Source organism: Lissotriton helveticus, chromosome 7 (assembly GCF_964261635.1).
Source record: "Lissotriton helveticus chromosome 7, aLisHel1.1, whole genome shotgun sequence".
NCBI lineage: Eukaryota > Metazoa > Chordata > Amphibia > Caudata > Salamandridae > Lissotriton > Lissotriton helveticus.
Window position 1 is genome coordinate 113,000,073 of NC_136068.1, and position 14,974 is coordinate 113,015,046.

General features: G+C 44.9%; 1 protein-coding gene across 1 annotated transcript in view; it reads right to left on the minus strand.

Moving 5' to 3' along the window:
• Positions 1 to 12,553, minus strand: part of KCNQ2 (potassium voltage-gated channel subfamily Q member 2) — a 359,037-nt gene extending 346,484 nt beyond the window's left edge. The window contains exon 1 of the mRNA XM_078650429.1: positions 11,583 to 12,553. Coding sequence (XP_078506555.1) covers positions 11,583 to 11,875 — 293 coding nt within the window. The 5' untranslated portion in view covers positions 11,876 to 12,553. The remainder of the gene's footprint in view (positions 1 to 11,582) is intronic.
• Positions 12,554 to 14,974: the final 2,421 nt, after the last annotated feature.

Sequence of the window (14,974 nt, forward strand, 5' to 3'; positions counted from 1 at the left end):
AAAATCAGCACCCTCCACCCCAACCTCAGCTTCAGGTGCGGCCAAACCACATGTAACAAAGGGATCTCTGTGACAAAAACAGCAACTCACTGAGCTATCCACATACAATACAATACGCCTTTTGAAGACCCATTAACCATCTACGCTACTTATTGGTCAGAGTGCGAACTGCCAGTAGAGAAAACTCTGACTTCTCGACAGCGGCAACAATAATCCCATGAGTTATCTCTGACTTAGCAAGTCTAACTGTGCTGAGAAAATAAAGGGTGCTGCTTTGTAGTGTCACTGTCAAGCAGGGATGTTAAACACTTAATAAATCAGCAAAACTGCTAGTTTAGACAAAACTTAGCGCATATTCAGCACACACAGAGAACTCTAGTGTGCCCATTTGCAAGGCCCTATGCCATGCTGGAGCCCTAATCATTTTTGTAACAAACAGTTTAAATGTCAGCAGCAGGAGAATATTAAATGATCTCTTTATTGCTGTACGAACGATCCACGAGGAGCTGCTGGCTGGCACTGCGGGGATCGCTAGCCTGTCTCTTCTTCAGAGAGTCAGACAGCGAGCCCTGATGCAGTGTCTCTGCTTGTGCCACCTGCTTCCACTATGAGACTCACGATGGCGTGGTGAGTCTGGGGCAGAAGTCGGGCTCTACTGGGCACAGCAATAACAGGAGGAGGTGAGCAGGTGATTGATTCTCAAACACCGGCTTCCTCCTTCTACTCCAGGCAGCAGGGTAATTTCATGGGTGCACTGGGGCCCGGCTGTCAGGCAGGAAATGAAACATCCTGCCACAGCATTGGCATATAAGAAGCAGACCAGCCAATGGAGGCCTTTGGAAGGTAAGCGCCTCAATGCAGAAAACAGATTAGGCTCCAGGGGCCACTTCAATTGCATTGTCTGGGCATTAACACTCACATCAAACCGAAAGGACGTGTGAGATTCCGCCGCCCTTTTGTCTGATAACATTTATGTTCAAAGTGTTACCCTGCACTGACTTACTTTTCACTTATCACTACCTGAAGTGCGGCGCTTTGAAAATCACACGCGCACACTAGCAGGTAAAATGAATCCTGAACCACCTCTTTCAAGCACAGCATGACGGCGAGCACCGGACATTATCCACAAGAGCTGTGCTGAATAGTTCAGCTGGGGCTCTGATGGGTGGGAGGGGGCTGCAGAAGCGGCGCCTCGGCTGCCAGTGACATGTCCAACTCCGGCTCACCAGCACAGCCACGAGTCTACCTTTTTATGAGTACCGGTACTCTCCTTTTGAAGAAGAGAAGTGCCGGTACTCAAAGTGATAAATTTAGGAAGTGCCGGTACTCAGTACCGGTGAGTACCGGCCCATTTAAAGCACTGCAGAGAAGGCATGTATGTTTATCTTTTTACTGGATGACAAGCACCCTGTGAAGTCATAAACTCAGGGCACAAGTCCTACAAAAATAAGTGGGGGGGGGGCTGACCAAGTAAGCCAATATGCAAATGATCTCATGATGTCCCGACGTAGCGCTATAAAAGAAATAAACTAGTGCTATTTAAATTATTTGTGTAAATTCTGGGACAGACAGATCTATCTGACAGTCTTACAGCGTCTATATTTATATACAGGGACCGAACAAAGGCAAAAGCATGCCTCTCTTAAGTACCTGTGAAGAGAAGGCAAGCTGTGTGCCTTTGTTTCCCACTGTGGCATTTGCATTTAAATGTAAGGTTCCAGGCGGCCCCCAGTCAGCATATACAAACGAAAGGAGGCCGGATGGCCCCTTAACTGTGGCCCATCTGGAGGTGAAAAAAGGCTCCCTCCATGCCTGCACATTGCTGCTGGGAATGGAAAGCAGGCAATGTGCAGGTGGGGAAACATCATTTACAACGAAGTCTTTTCCACGCATGACGTTATCAACGATCCACTTACCCCGCAAACGTCTCTTCAACGCGGGTGCCTTCCACGACCGTCTTTACCACGCAAGTGGTATTCCTTTTGGTCGTCCTGCTTGTAAGTTCTGCATGACGTTGGGGGGTTGGGGGGGTCTCCCCCCCATTAAAAAAAAAAAACGAGCAGGCTACATACATTAAAAAAATGCACTACAGTGTCATTAAAAAGTAAAAGAAAAGAGCCGCACCAAAGACGTGGCAGTGTACATCAAAATTGTAGTCCTTTTTTAGTTTTGGTAGACGTGTTTTCACGCATATTTCCATGGTGGATGGAAGTAAGAGCTGCTAAACGTAACGTTTTTTAAATGCGATGTTAGAACCTGCGTACTAAAAAGCTGCGTGGTAAAGCCACTTGCGAAGTAAAATTCGCGTGGTAATGCCATGCGGAGTATTTGTATTCGTGGTAAAGACATATATTCGTGCAGGTGCTGCTGAACGAACGTGTCCCACTATCTGAAAATTACACCGGGGTAAATTCAGCATATTTCTGTGGGGCCCATCTTCTTGGCAGGGGGGACAGTGTCCACCCTGTGAAAAGAGTGGGGGGACGCCGTGTATCTGCGTGTACCCCCGACTCGTGCCCTGCATAAGCTTGAATGTATAAATCATCCCTCTATACATGAGTACAAACCGCCTGTGACGTCAATGAAATGAAAATATATACCAGTTCTGCATGCAGATTACAATCTGCCTTTGAAGTCACACAGGGAATGCACGAGACCGGCCTGTTCACAGGATGGCAACAGGCGGCCCCCAGTCAGCATATACAAACAAAAGGAGGCCGGATGGCCCCTTAACTGTGGCCCATCTGGAGGTGAAAAAAGGCTCCCTCCATGCCTGCACATTGCTGCTGGGAATGGAAAGCAGGCAATGTGCAGGTGGGGAAACATCATTTACAACGAAGTCTTTTCCACGCATGACGTTATCAACGATCCACTTACCCCGCAAACGTCTCTCGAACGCGGGTGCCTTCCACGACCGTCTTTACCACGCAAGTGGTATTCCTTTTGGTCGTCCTGCTTGTAAGTTCTGCATGACGTTGGGGGGGTTGGGGGGGTCTCCCCCCCATTAAAAAAAAAAAACGAGCAGGCTACATACATTAAAAAAACGCACTACAGTGTCATTAAAAAGTAAAAGAAAAGAGCCGCACCAAAGACGTGGCAGTGTACATCAAAATTGTAGTCCTTTTTTAGTTTTGGTAGACGTGTTTTCACGCATATTTCCATGGTGGATGGAAGTAAGAGCTGCTGAACGTAACGTTTTTTAAATGCGATGTTAGAACCTGCGTACTAAAAAGCTGCGTGGTAAAGCCACTTGCGAAGTAAAATTCGCGTGGTAATGCCATGCGGAGTATTTGTATTCGTGGTAAAGACATATATTCGTGCAGGTGCTGCTGAACGAACGTGTCCCACTATCTGAAAATTACACCGGGGTAAATTCAGCATGTTTCTGTGGGGCCCATCTTCTTGGCAGGGGGGACAGTGTCCACCCTGTGAAAAGAGTGGGGGGACGCCGTGTATCTGCGTGTACCCCCGACTCGTGCCCTGCATAAGCTTGAATGTATAAATCATCCCTCTATACATGAGTACAAACCGCCTGTGACGTCAATGAAATGAAAATATATACCAGTTCTGCATGCAGATTACAATCTGCCTTTGAAGTCACACAGGGAATGCACGAGACCGGCCTGTTCACAGGATGGCAACAACCCTGTGAAGTCATAGATTCGAATGTATTAGAATGAAAAAACGCTAGTTTTTACAGATTATAACATATACGAGACGTCATAGAAACTAATGTATAAATACTTTTTGCATAATTATGAACTGTCTGTGATACTATAGTCAGGGAAAGGTATAAGTCTGCTCTGTTTACGAAATTGCAAAGTCACGTAAAGGAGAGGTAAGAGACAGGCCTCATAGATGATTAAACTTGTTTACAGGATTAATCGCTGCCCATGATGTCATAGACCGATTATGTATATGTCGGACGTGGTACCAGGCATACAAGCTTTTTTCTTGATGTCGTAACCAGGGCCTAGACAGAGTGTGCGAGCCAGGCTTGTTTACAGGGGCACGAGCCATGTGAAATGTAAGAAACAGAATATGTCGGTTTGGACTGTTTGCACGCACACAGACCCATAGCAGGAGTTCACATGGCTCAGATGCAAGCAAGGATGACCCCCAAGGATTCTACTGAACACCCGCTATAATTGGGGTGCAGTGTACCCCTCAGCCTTCTGGACGCCGCTACCTCTGCAATCGCAGCACTATTGCTAGGAACGCCGCTGCAGACCCTTTGAGATGCTACTTACAGCCTCACCTATAGTTTGTGACGTCACTGATGTTTGAATTGTACGCTGTTTGTGATGCCATAGACACAGGAAGTATGAGGCGCGCCTATTTTCAAGTACACACCTGTATGTAATGCCCCGGACTGAATACGTGAGCTGGGCTTGTTTACATAGTACAGGTTGATTCCGTTGTTATAGACATGCAATGTATGAGTTAGACATGTTTTCATACTTACAGGCTGTTTGTGATGGTATAGATCTGCAATGTATGAGTTAGACCTGTGTACATATTTACTGACTGTTTGTGATGTTATATACATGCAATGTATGTGTTAGACATGTGTGCATACTTACACGCTTTCTGTGATGTTATAGATATTAAATAAATGAGTTAGGCATGTGTACATACTTACAGGCTGCTCACAATGTTATAGAAATGAAATATATGAGTTAGACATGTTTACATACTTACAGGCTGTTTGTGATGCCGTGGACTGAATATGTGAGCTAGCTGGGCTTGTTTAGATAGCTACAGGCTGTTTGCGATGCTAAAGGCACAGAATGTATGAGTTAGACCTGTGTACATAGTTTGTGATGTTATGGTCATGGAATGTATGAGTCGACCTGTGCAGATTCTTACAAGCTGTCTGCGATGTTATAGTCATGGAATGTATGAGTTAGGCATGTTTACATACTTGTAGGCTGTTTGTGACGCTATTGTCATGGAGTATGCAAGTTATATCTGTGTACATATTTGCAGGCTGACTGATATGTTATAGTCATGGAATGTATGAGTTATACATGTTTGCATACTTACAGGTGGCTGTGATGTTATCGTCAAAAAATGTATGAGTTACACGAGTTTACATACTTACAGGCTGTTTGTGATTGTATAGCCATGGAATGTATGAGTTAGCCATGTTTACATACTTACAGGCTGGGCTGCTTGCGAAGTTATAGACATAGAATGTATGAATTAGTCATGTTTACTTACGGGCTGTTTGTGATGTGATAGACATGAAATACAAGTTAGACCTATTTCATACTTACAAGGCTGCTTGTGATGTTATAGACATGGAATGTATGAGTTAGACCTGTTTACTTACATACACACTGTTTGTGATGTTATAGACATGGAATGTATGAGTTAGCCCTGTTTACATACTTACAGGCTATTTGTGATGCTAAAGGCAAGGAATGTATTATTTAGACCTGTTTACATACTTGCAGGCTATTTGTGATGATATAGACATGAAATGTATGAGTTACACATGGTTACATACTTACAGGCTCTTTGTTATGTTATAGACATGGAATGTATGAGTTAGACATGTGTACATACTTACAGGCTGCTCACAATGTAGTAGACGTGGAGTGTATGAGTTAGACATGTTCACATACTTAGAGGCTGCTTGTGATGCAGTGGGCTGAATATGTGAGCTGGGCTTGTTTAGGTACTTACAGGCTATTTGTAATGTCATAGCCAAGGAATGTATGAGTCAGAACTGTTTAAATATTTACAGGGTGTTTGCGATGATATATAAATGAAATGTATGAGTTAGACATGTGTAGATACTTACAGGCTGTTTGTGGTGCTATAGACATGGAATGTATGAGTTAGACCTGTTTGCGCACTTACAGGCTGTTTGTTATGTTGTAGCCATTGAATGCACGATTTAGACGTGCACATACTTACAGGCTGTCTGTGATGTTATAGACATTAAATTAATGAATAAGACATGTGTGCATACTTACAGGCTGCTTGCGATGCTATAGATATGGAATGTATGAGTTAGAAATGTTTACATACTCACAGACTGTTTGCTATGCTATAGTTATGAAATGCATAGGTTAGACCTGTGTACATAGTTACAGGCTTTTTGTGATGTTGTGGTCATGGAATGTATGAGTTAGACATGTTGACATACTTCCAGGCTGTTTGTGATGTTATGGTCATGGAATGTATGAGTTAGACCTGTGTACATATTTATAGGCTGTTTGTGATGGCATGGTTATGGAATGTATGAGTCGGCCTGTGCAGATTCTTACAATCTGTTAGGGATGTTGTATTCATGGAATGTATGAGTTAGGCATCTTTACAGACTTACATGCTGTTTGTGATACTATTGTCATGGAATAAACGAGTTATATCTGTGTACATATTTGCAGGCTGTATGAGATGTTATATTCTTGGAATGTATGAGTTAGATGTATTTGCATACTTACAGCCTGTCTGTGATGTTATCATCAAGAAATGTATGAGTTAGACATGTTTACATACTTAGAGGCTGTTTGCAATTTTATAGCCATGGAATTTATGAGTTAGCCATGTTTACAAACGTACAGGCTGCTTGCGAAGTTATAGACATAGAATGTTAGAATGTGTCTTGTTTACTTACTTACAAGCTGTTTGTGATGTTATAGACATGGAATGTATGAGTTAGACCTATTGACACACTTACAGGCTTTTTGTAATGTCATAGTGAAAGATTGTATGAGTTAGAACTGTTTAAATACTTACAGGCTGTTTGCGTTTATATAGATATGGAATGTATGAGTTAGACCTGTTTGCATACCTACAGGCTATTTGTGGTGTTATAGACATGAAATGTATGAGTTAGACCTGTTTACATACTTACACGCTGTTTGTGATGTTATAGACATGGAATGTATGAGTTAGACCTATTAACACACTTACAGGCTATTTGTAATAGTCATGCTTACATACTTACAGTCTGTTTGCTATGCTATAGTTATGGAATACATGGGTTAGACCTGTTTACATAGTTACAGGCTTTTTGTGAAGTTGTGGTCATGGAATGTATGAGTTAGACATGTTTACATACTTCCAGGCAGTTTGTGATGTTACGGTCATGGAATGTATGAGTTAGACATGTTTACATACTTACAGGCTTTTTGCTATGTTATAGTCATGGAATGTATGAATTAGACCTGTGTACATAGTTACAGGTTCTATGTGGTGTTATGGCCATGGAATGTATGAGTCGACCTGTGCAGGTTCTTACAAGCTGTCTTTGATATTATAGTCATGGAATGTTTGAGTTAGGCATGTTTACATGCTTGCAGGCTGTTTGTGATGCCATTGTCGTGGAATATACGAGTTATATCTGTGCAAATATTTGCATACTGCTTGTGATGTTAAAGACATAGAATGTATGAGTTAGACATGTTAACATACTTACAGACTGTTTGCTTTGTTATAGTCATGGGATGTATGAGGTAGACGTATTTACATACTTACAAGCTGTCTGTGATGTTATAGTCAAAGAATGTATGGTTAGACGTTTTGACATACTAACAGGCTGCGTGTGATGTTATAGACATGGAATGTATGAATGAGACGTGTTTAGATAAAGGCTGCTTGTGATGTTATAGACTGGAATGTCTGAGTTAGACGTGTTTACATATGTTCAGGCTGTCTGTGATGTCATAGTAAAGTAATGTATGAGTTAGACATGTTCACATGCTTGCCAGATGTTTGAGATGTTACAGTCATGGAATGTGTAAATTAGATCTTTGTCCATACTTACAGGTTGTTTGCGGTATTGTAGTCATGGAATGTATCAATTTGGGGTGTTTAAGGTCATGGAATGTATGAGTTAGACGTGTTTAGATACAGGCTGCTTGTGATGTTATAGACTGGAATGTCTGAGTTAGATGTGTTTACATATGTTCAGGCTGTCTGTGATGTCATAGTAAAGTAATGTATGAGTTAGATGTGTTCACATACTTGCCAGCTGTTTGCTATGTTACAGTCATGGAATGTGTGAGTTAGGTCTTTTTACATACTTACAGGCTGTTTCCAGTGTTAAAGTCATGGAATGTATCAATTAGGGGTGTTTAAGGTCATGCAATGTATCAGTCGACATGTACACGCTCTTACAAGCTCTTTATTATGTCTTGGTGAGAGAACCATGCCTACATATTTAAAGGCTGCATTTGATTTCCTATGCATGAAATGCATCCATCTAACCCTCTTTGCTTTCAACACATTCAGGTAGTATGAATCTGCCTGATTCCATATATTAAGGTGGCTTGGGTGTCTAAATCAATTCTTACTCGCTGCTTGTGATGTCTTTCATGGACGAGGATCATTGGAATCACGTTGGTTACAAGCTGTTTGGGATACCATAATTTTGGAGGCGAGGGAGGTATGTGGCTCGATAGGTTTACATGTTGACAGGGTGTATGTGATATCATAGAAAGGGATTGTAGGACTTGGACTGTTTGCAGGTTTACAAGATGTTTTCGATGTCACAGACACAAACAAGTATGACTCGGACTGTTCACGAGTTTAAAAGGCGTTTGTGATGTCATACACAGGATTTTGTGACTCAGATGTTTGCAAGTGTACAAGATGCTCGTGATGTCATAGACACATAGACAGGATTGTGTGGCTCAGATGTTTGCCAGTGTAGAAGATGCTCGTGATGTCATAGACAGGATTGTGTGACTCAGATGGATGTTTCCCAGTGTACAAGATGCTCGTGATGTCATAGACAGGATTGTGTGACTCAGATGTTTGCCAGTGTACAAGATGCTCGTGATGTCATAGACAGGATTGTGTGGCTCAGATGTTTGCCAGTGTAGAAGATGCTCGTGATGTCATAGACAGGATTGTGTGACTCAGATGGATGTTTCCCAGTGTACAAAATGCTCGTGATGTCATAGACAGGATTGTGTGACTCAGATGTTTGCCAGTGTACAAGATGCTCGTGATGTCATAGACAGGATTGTGTGGCTCAGATGTTTGCCAGTGTAGAAGATGCTCGTGATGTCATAGACAGGATTGTGTGACTCAGATGGATGTTTCCCAGTGTACAAGATGCTCGTGATGTCATAGACAGGATTGTGTGACTCAGATGTTTGCCAGTGTACAAGATGCTCGTGATGTCATAGACAGGATTGTGTGACTCAGATGTTTGCAAGTGTACAAAATGCTCGTGATGTCATAGACAGGATTGTGTGGCTCAGATGTTTGCCAGTGTAGAAGATGCTCGTGATGTCATAGACAGGATTGTGTGGCTCAGATGTTTGCCAGTGTAGAAGATGCTCGTGATGTCATAGACAGGATTGTGTGACTCAGATGGATGTTTCCCAGTGTACAAGATGCTCGTGATGTCATAGACAGGATTGTGTGACTCAGATGTTTGCCAGTGTACAAGATGCTCGTGATGTCATAGACAGGATTGTGTGACTCAGATGTTTGCAAGTGTACAAGATGCTCGTGATGTCATAGACAGGATTGTGTGGCTCAGATGTTTGCCAGTGTAGAAGATGCTCGTGATGTCATAGACAGGATTGTGTGGCTCAGATGTTTGCCAGTGTAGAAGATGCTCGTGATGTCATAGACAGGATTGTGTGACTCAGATGGATGTTTCCCAGTGTACAAGATGCTCGTGATGTCATAGACAGGATTGTGTGACTCAGATGTTTGCCAGTGTACAAGATGCTCGTGATGTCATAGACAGGATTGTGTGACTCAGATGTTTGCAAGTTTACAAGATGCTCGTGATGTCATAGACAGGATTGTGTGGCTCAGATGTTTGCCAGTGTAGAAGATGCTCGTGATGTCATAGACAGGATTGTGTGGCTCAGATGTTTGCCAGTGTAGAAGATGCTCGTGATGTCATAGACAGGATTGTGTGACTCAGATGGATGTTTCCCAGTGTACAAGATGCTCGTGATGTCATAGACAGGATTGTGTGGCTCAGATGTTTGCCAGTGTAGAAGATGCTCGTGATGTCATAGACAGGATTGTGTGACTCAGATGGATGTTTCCCAGTGTACAAGATGCTCGTGATGTCATAGACAGGATTGTGTGACTCAGATGTTTGCCAGTGTACAAGATGCTCGTGATGTCATAGACAGGATTGTGTGACTCAGATGTTTGCAAGTGTACAAGATATTTCTGATGTCATTGAATGGCTTCTATGACTCGGACTGTTTGCAGGTTTACAAGATGTCTGTGACGTCAAAGACAGGGATTGTATGACTCGGACTTTTCTCAGGTTTAAAAGACGTTTGTAAAGGCAAAGACCAGAAATGTATTACCTCTAGCAGATTTGTAAGCTGTTTGTGAAATCGTGGAGAGGAAATGCATAAGTTTTGCCGGATTAAAGACTAACAAGTCAGTGATGTCAGAGAGAGAATGTATGGCATCAAAATAATCAGCATTATGTAAACAAACCCGTCGTAAGCTTTTGTATACAAAAGGTAGAAACAAAGATAGCTGTGTCAAAGAAGTTATTGCCCCCCTCGGTGACTTTCACATATTTTATCGGATAGTAATATTCGTTTAAATATGAGGGTGGAAGATTGTCTCAAGGAAGTGACGTCGGTCATGGTACGTGCACTGACAGGTTCTGTACTGCAGGGAGAACAGTCAATGACGTAGCTCTACCCAGTGAGGCCTCACAAAACCAGGAAATAGGGGTGTGGCACCAAGGTTCCTAGTGGGAAGATGGGTTTTCCCAATATATGTCTTTGGTCATGGACAAAGCAGTCAAGGAACGATTCTCAATAATTGGTTGGTGAACTTCAGGCCCCCGAAAGATCACCCAAAAGCACAGTCGCTGAGATCTCTAGGCACCCAGCAAAGCTCCCGCGGGCCCAGTCTAGAGTCCTGTCCCAAGGGTCTCCTGGAAGAACACGTTAAATGGCTGACCATTGCCAGCTCCATTGACACAATCACATGTATGAGTAAGAAAAGGCCCTGGGCTGATCCCTTTAGTCCAGCACCAACTGGTCTCACTACCTTCATAACCACACCTCACAGAAGTCTGTACAGAACAGACAACGCCCACCCGGACATCAGAGGCCAAAGAGCACAAAATAGTGGTCCAACCACCATACACTCAAAAGTTTGAGGAACTGCAGGCCCCAGAAACATCACCCAAAGGCACAGCCGCTGAGCTCTCTAAGCACCCAGCAACTATCCTCCTGGGCTAGTCAAGAGTCCTGTCCCACAGGTCTCCGTCCACAGAAGTCTCTTCATCTACGGAACACCACGTTCAATGGCTGCCCCAGCCAGGTCCATTGACCCAATCACATGAATGAGTAAGAAAAGGCCCTGGGCTGATCCCTTTAGTCCAGTACCAGTAGATCTCACTACCTTTGTAACCACCTCTCACGGAAGTCTATAAAGCACACGCGACGCCCACCCGGACAACAGAGCCCAAGAGCACAAAAAGGTGGTCCAACCACCAGACACTCATGGTACAATACATACATTTATCAGACCAAAAGTTTTATGCCGGCCACCATCATCTCAAAGGTATATAATCACGAAATGTGAAGGTAGATGGGATTGCTGGATGGTTGAATACTCACACGTAGGCGTGGTAGATGAAAGCCCAGCCCCGGGGTCTCTCTAGAACGTTGTACAAGAAGTTCTGGAGCTTGCGGTAGAGTGCATTCCTCTTGGGGGGCCTTCCAGTCCCTGCCACTCCCCGGGGTTTGCTCAGGATGCCCCCTCGCTTGAGGTCCTCGGAGCCAGCGATGAGCAGGGCTCCATCCCGCGTGGAGTCTTGGGCCCCAGGGTCCAGTCCTACAAATCCCACCTTCTTTTCCCCGGGCCCGGCAGGGCCTGGGTAGACCCCACCATTGCGTGACTTCTGGACCATTCTAGTGGGAGGAGGGATGAAGGGGGGGGGCTGGGTAAAGGAGAAGAGTTTAAAGGGAGAGGTGGCAGCTAATGGACAGGGAGGGTGAGTTGGAGAGGAAGGATTTGGGGAAATGGTGGTTGGATAACGAGAAGGACCTGGGAGGATGCATAGGAAAGTGATCTGGGGGCTCACAGAAGGAGCTTGAAGAATAACAGAGAGGTAGTTATTATAGTGGTTATTGTTTGAGTGCACAGTTCTTGGCGCTACACCACAAGGGTGGTCAATTACAGGCGAATGGATAAGGGATTAAAAGTAAATGTGCTGGAAAGGGGACGGGCATAGCTGGATAGGGCAGGAGAAAGAAGCGGGGGCGTGGGGGGGCAGTGGATGGGGAGGATGGCTACTGCAAGGGTTAATTATTAGGTGTACTGGGGCTGTGGCGTATAAGATTTGGAGGGAGCAGTAACTGGCAAAGATTGTACCCGGCAGGGACTAGGGATAGGTGTTGGCGGGGGGTGTTTGTAGGACGGGGGGCAGCTGGGAAGGACGGCTGGTGTGAAGAATGGAATCTGAGGGGTTTAGGGGCTGCTGGAAAGGATACTTGGGACAGGGTGGAAAGGATTGGGGGGTGGGATCATAAGGACCAGTTGAAAGATGGGGCGGGTGTGAACGACGAAAGCGGAGTTCCCGTCTTCTAGTAACAATGGAGGCACAAGGCGGGGTGAGGGCAGGTGCGCGCGGGGCACAGCTGGAGGGGTGGGATCCCCAATGGAAGCTCGGCGAGCAGGTGCAGTGGGATGAGACGGAGAGATGGTGAGAGATAAAGGGGTGAACGTGACGTGGGATGGGGAGGACAATGCAAGGGGAGTAGGAGCTGGCTGGGAGAGGGAAAGGATGTCGGTGCGTTGGGATGGCGTATGTGGGAGAAGGGATGCTACAGTAGGGATGCAGCGCTTATGCAGGTAGCTGGGGGGATGCTAGTCGAGGGACGGGGTCAGGACGCTCGCCTGTGCTGGGTGCAGTGGGGCTCCACACAGGGGAAGCGCGACCCTCCCGGGGCAGTCATGGCTGGGGGGAGAGACTCCGGGTGGGGGCCCCGGAGGAAGGGGGATACTGCAGTGTTCCGCAGTGCTCAGCAGCCGCCGCCGCCGCTCCTCAGCTCTCTCCGCCTCCTGCTCTCCGCCAGGCTTCCTCTGTCTGCTCCCCGCCCCCTCCTTGCAGAGCGAGGTTCCCCCCGCCCTGCTGCTGGAGACTCCCCCTCCTGCTGCCCGAGACCCTTGATAGTGAATGAGCCCACCCCATGCACGCGCACTCGGAGGGTCCCAAGGGCTGGCCAGCCCCCTCCCCTCTTCAGAGTACACCAGCAGTAACCTGCCCCTGAGTGACCCCCGTCACATTCACCCACACGCTTTCATCACCCCCAATATACTTTACATTAATTACCCATACATTTACATATGTCACGGCTTTTCCCCTGCATCTGTGTAGACGTCACCACATACTAACTCATATTTCACCCAGGGGCCTACATCACTACTCCTTTATTGGTACATTAGCACTAAACGAGGCACCACGTGACCCTGGATGAACCCACATGCCTTGATTCATGGCATTGCAGTAACCCCCTGCACACATGACCTTATGTAACCAACAGTATTATTAACCCATGACCCTACAATAAAGACAGATCTCCATTGACCCTATACAAGGATTTAGGATGATGAATGCAAATGCCACCTGTTAGCCCCCTATACACCTACCCATGACATCCTGAAAACCGTATTTGTCTAAGAGACCTCCCTCTAATAAGCCCCATAGCACCCATTAACACCATGTATTTATCATGCATCACTGTGAACTACACAGCGTTTCGAACCAAAATAATATGGCATAACATTACATAGCATCACATAAAATTACATATTATAACATCACATAACAAGATACCATAACATAACAAGCTAACGGTGAACAACCTTTACAACGCAACTTTTACAACGCACTACCATTACAACAAAACTTTTACAACGCAAAATCCATTACAATATACAAAATAGTAATTTTTACCCCTACACTATCCAACACTTACCCTACTGTTGCACCCCCTGGAGTTAGAATAGTAATTTTTACCCCTACACTATCCAACACTTACCTTACATGCAATGTAATGTAATGCGTTGTAATGGTATGCGTTGTAAATGTAGTATGCGTTGTAGTGGAATGCGTTGTAAAGGTAGTTTCAAAGAATTCGTTGTAATGGCATGCATTGTAATGGTGTGCTTTGTAATGGATGTTGCGGTGTAAAAAATGCGTTGTAAAGGTAGGCGTTGTAAAAGTATGCGTTGTAACGTCATACATCCCAAGCTAACATAACGTAATAGGTGTGGCGCAGCGGCCAGGGTGCCTGACTCCGGACCATGGGGTTCAGGTTTGATCCCCGGTGCCGGCGACAGGTTAGCCCAGCACCATGTGACTCTGGGCAATAGCTCGCTTAATCTTCCCCCTGGCCCCCAGTGCCGGGACACCTCTCCGGGGCTAGCCGTGCGCTTTACAAATGCTGGTATTTCATTTATTTCATATAACATAACATAGCAGAACAGAACAACACAACATAACATAACATAGCAGAACAGAACAAAACAAGATAAAAAAATGTAACATAACATAGCATAGCAGAACATAACATAGCATAACATAACATGACATAGCATAACAAAGCATCATATTGGCCCAAATGTAATTCTAGGCGGTATTATGACTGCAACTGTTCAGCATTCCAAATTTAAAAAAGTTCGGTAAGTATCTGCCTGTGCTTTCAGCAGTTCACCTCATACAGACCCGCCTTCTTTATTCAAGACTCCCCAGAATATCGGGGTTGATATAAGTGGCAGACCCCTGGCCGCTGGAGTGCTACCTCACAGGTGCAGGCCTAGGCCTGTGGGAAAGCACTCACCATGACTTATCCGAACATAAGGTTTCTTAATTCTGGGGAGAATTTCTGAGGCCTTTTGCAGCTGGTGCCGTTTTAGTTTATCCGCATTCTTTCAATTTCGCAAGCACCTTTGTAACAAGCATTTACAATGCAACGGTCTCGCCTTTGCAAAAGTTAGAGCTGTT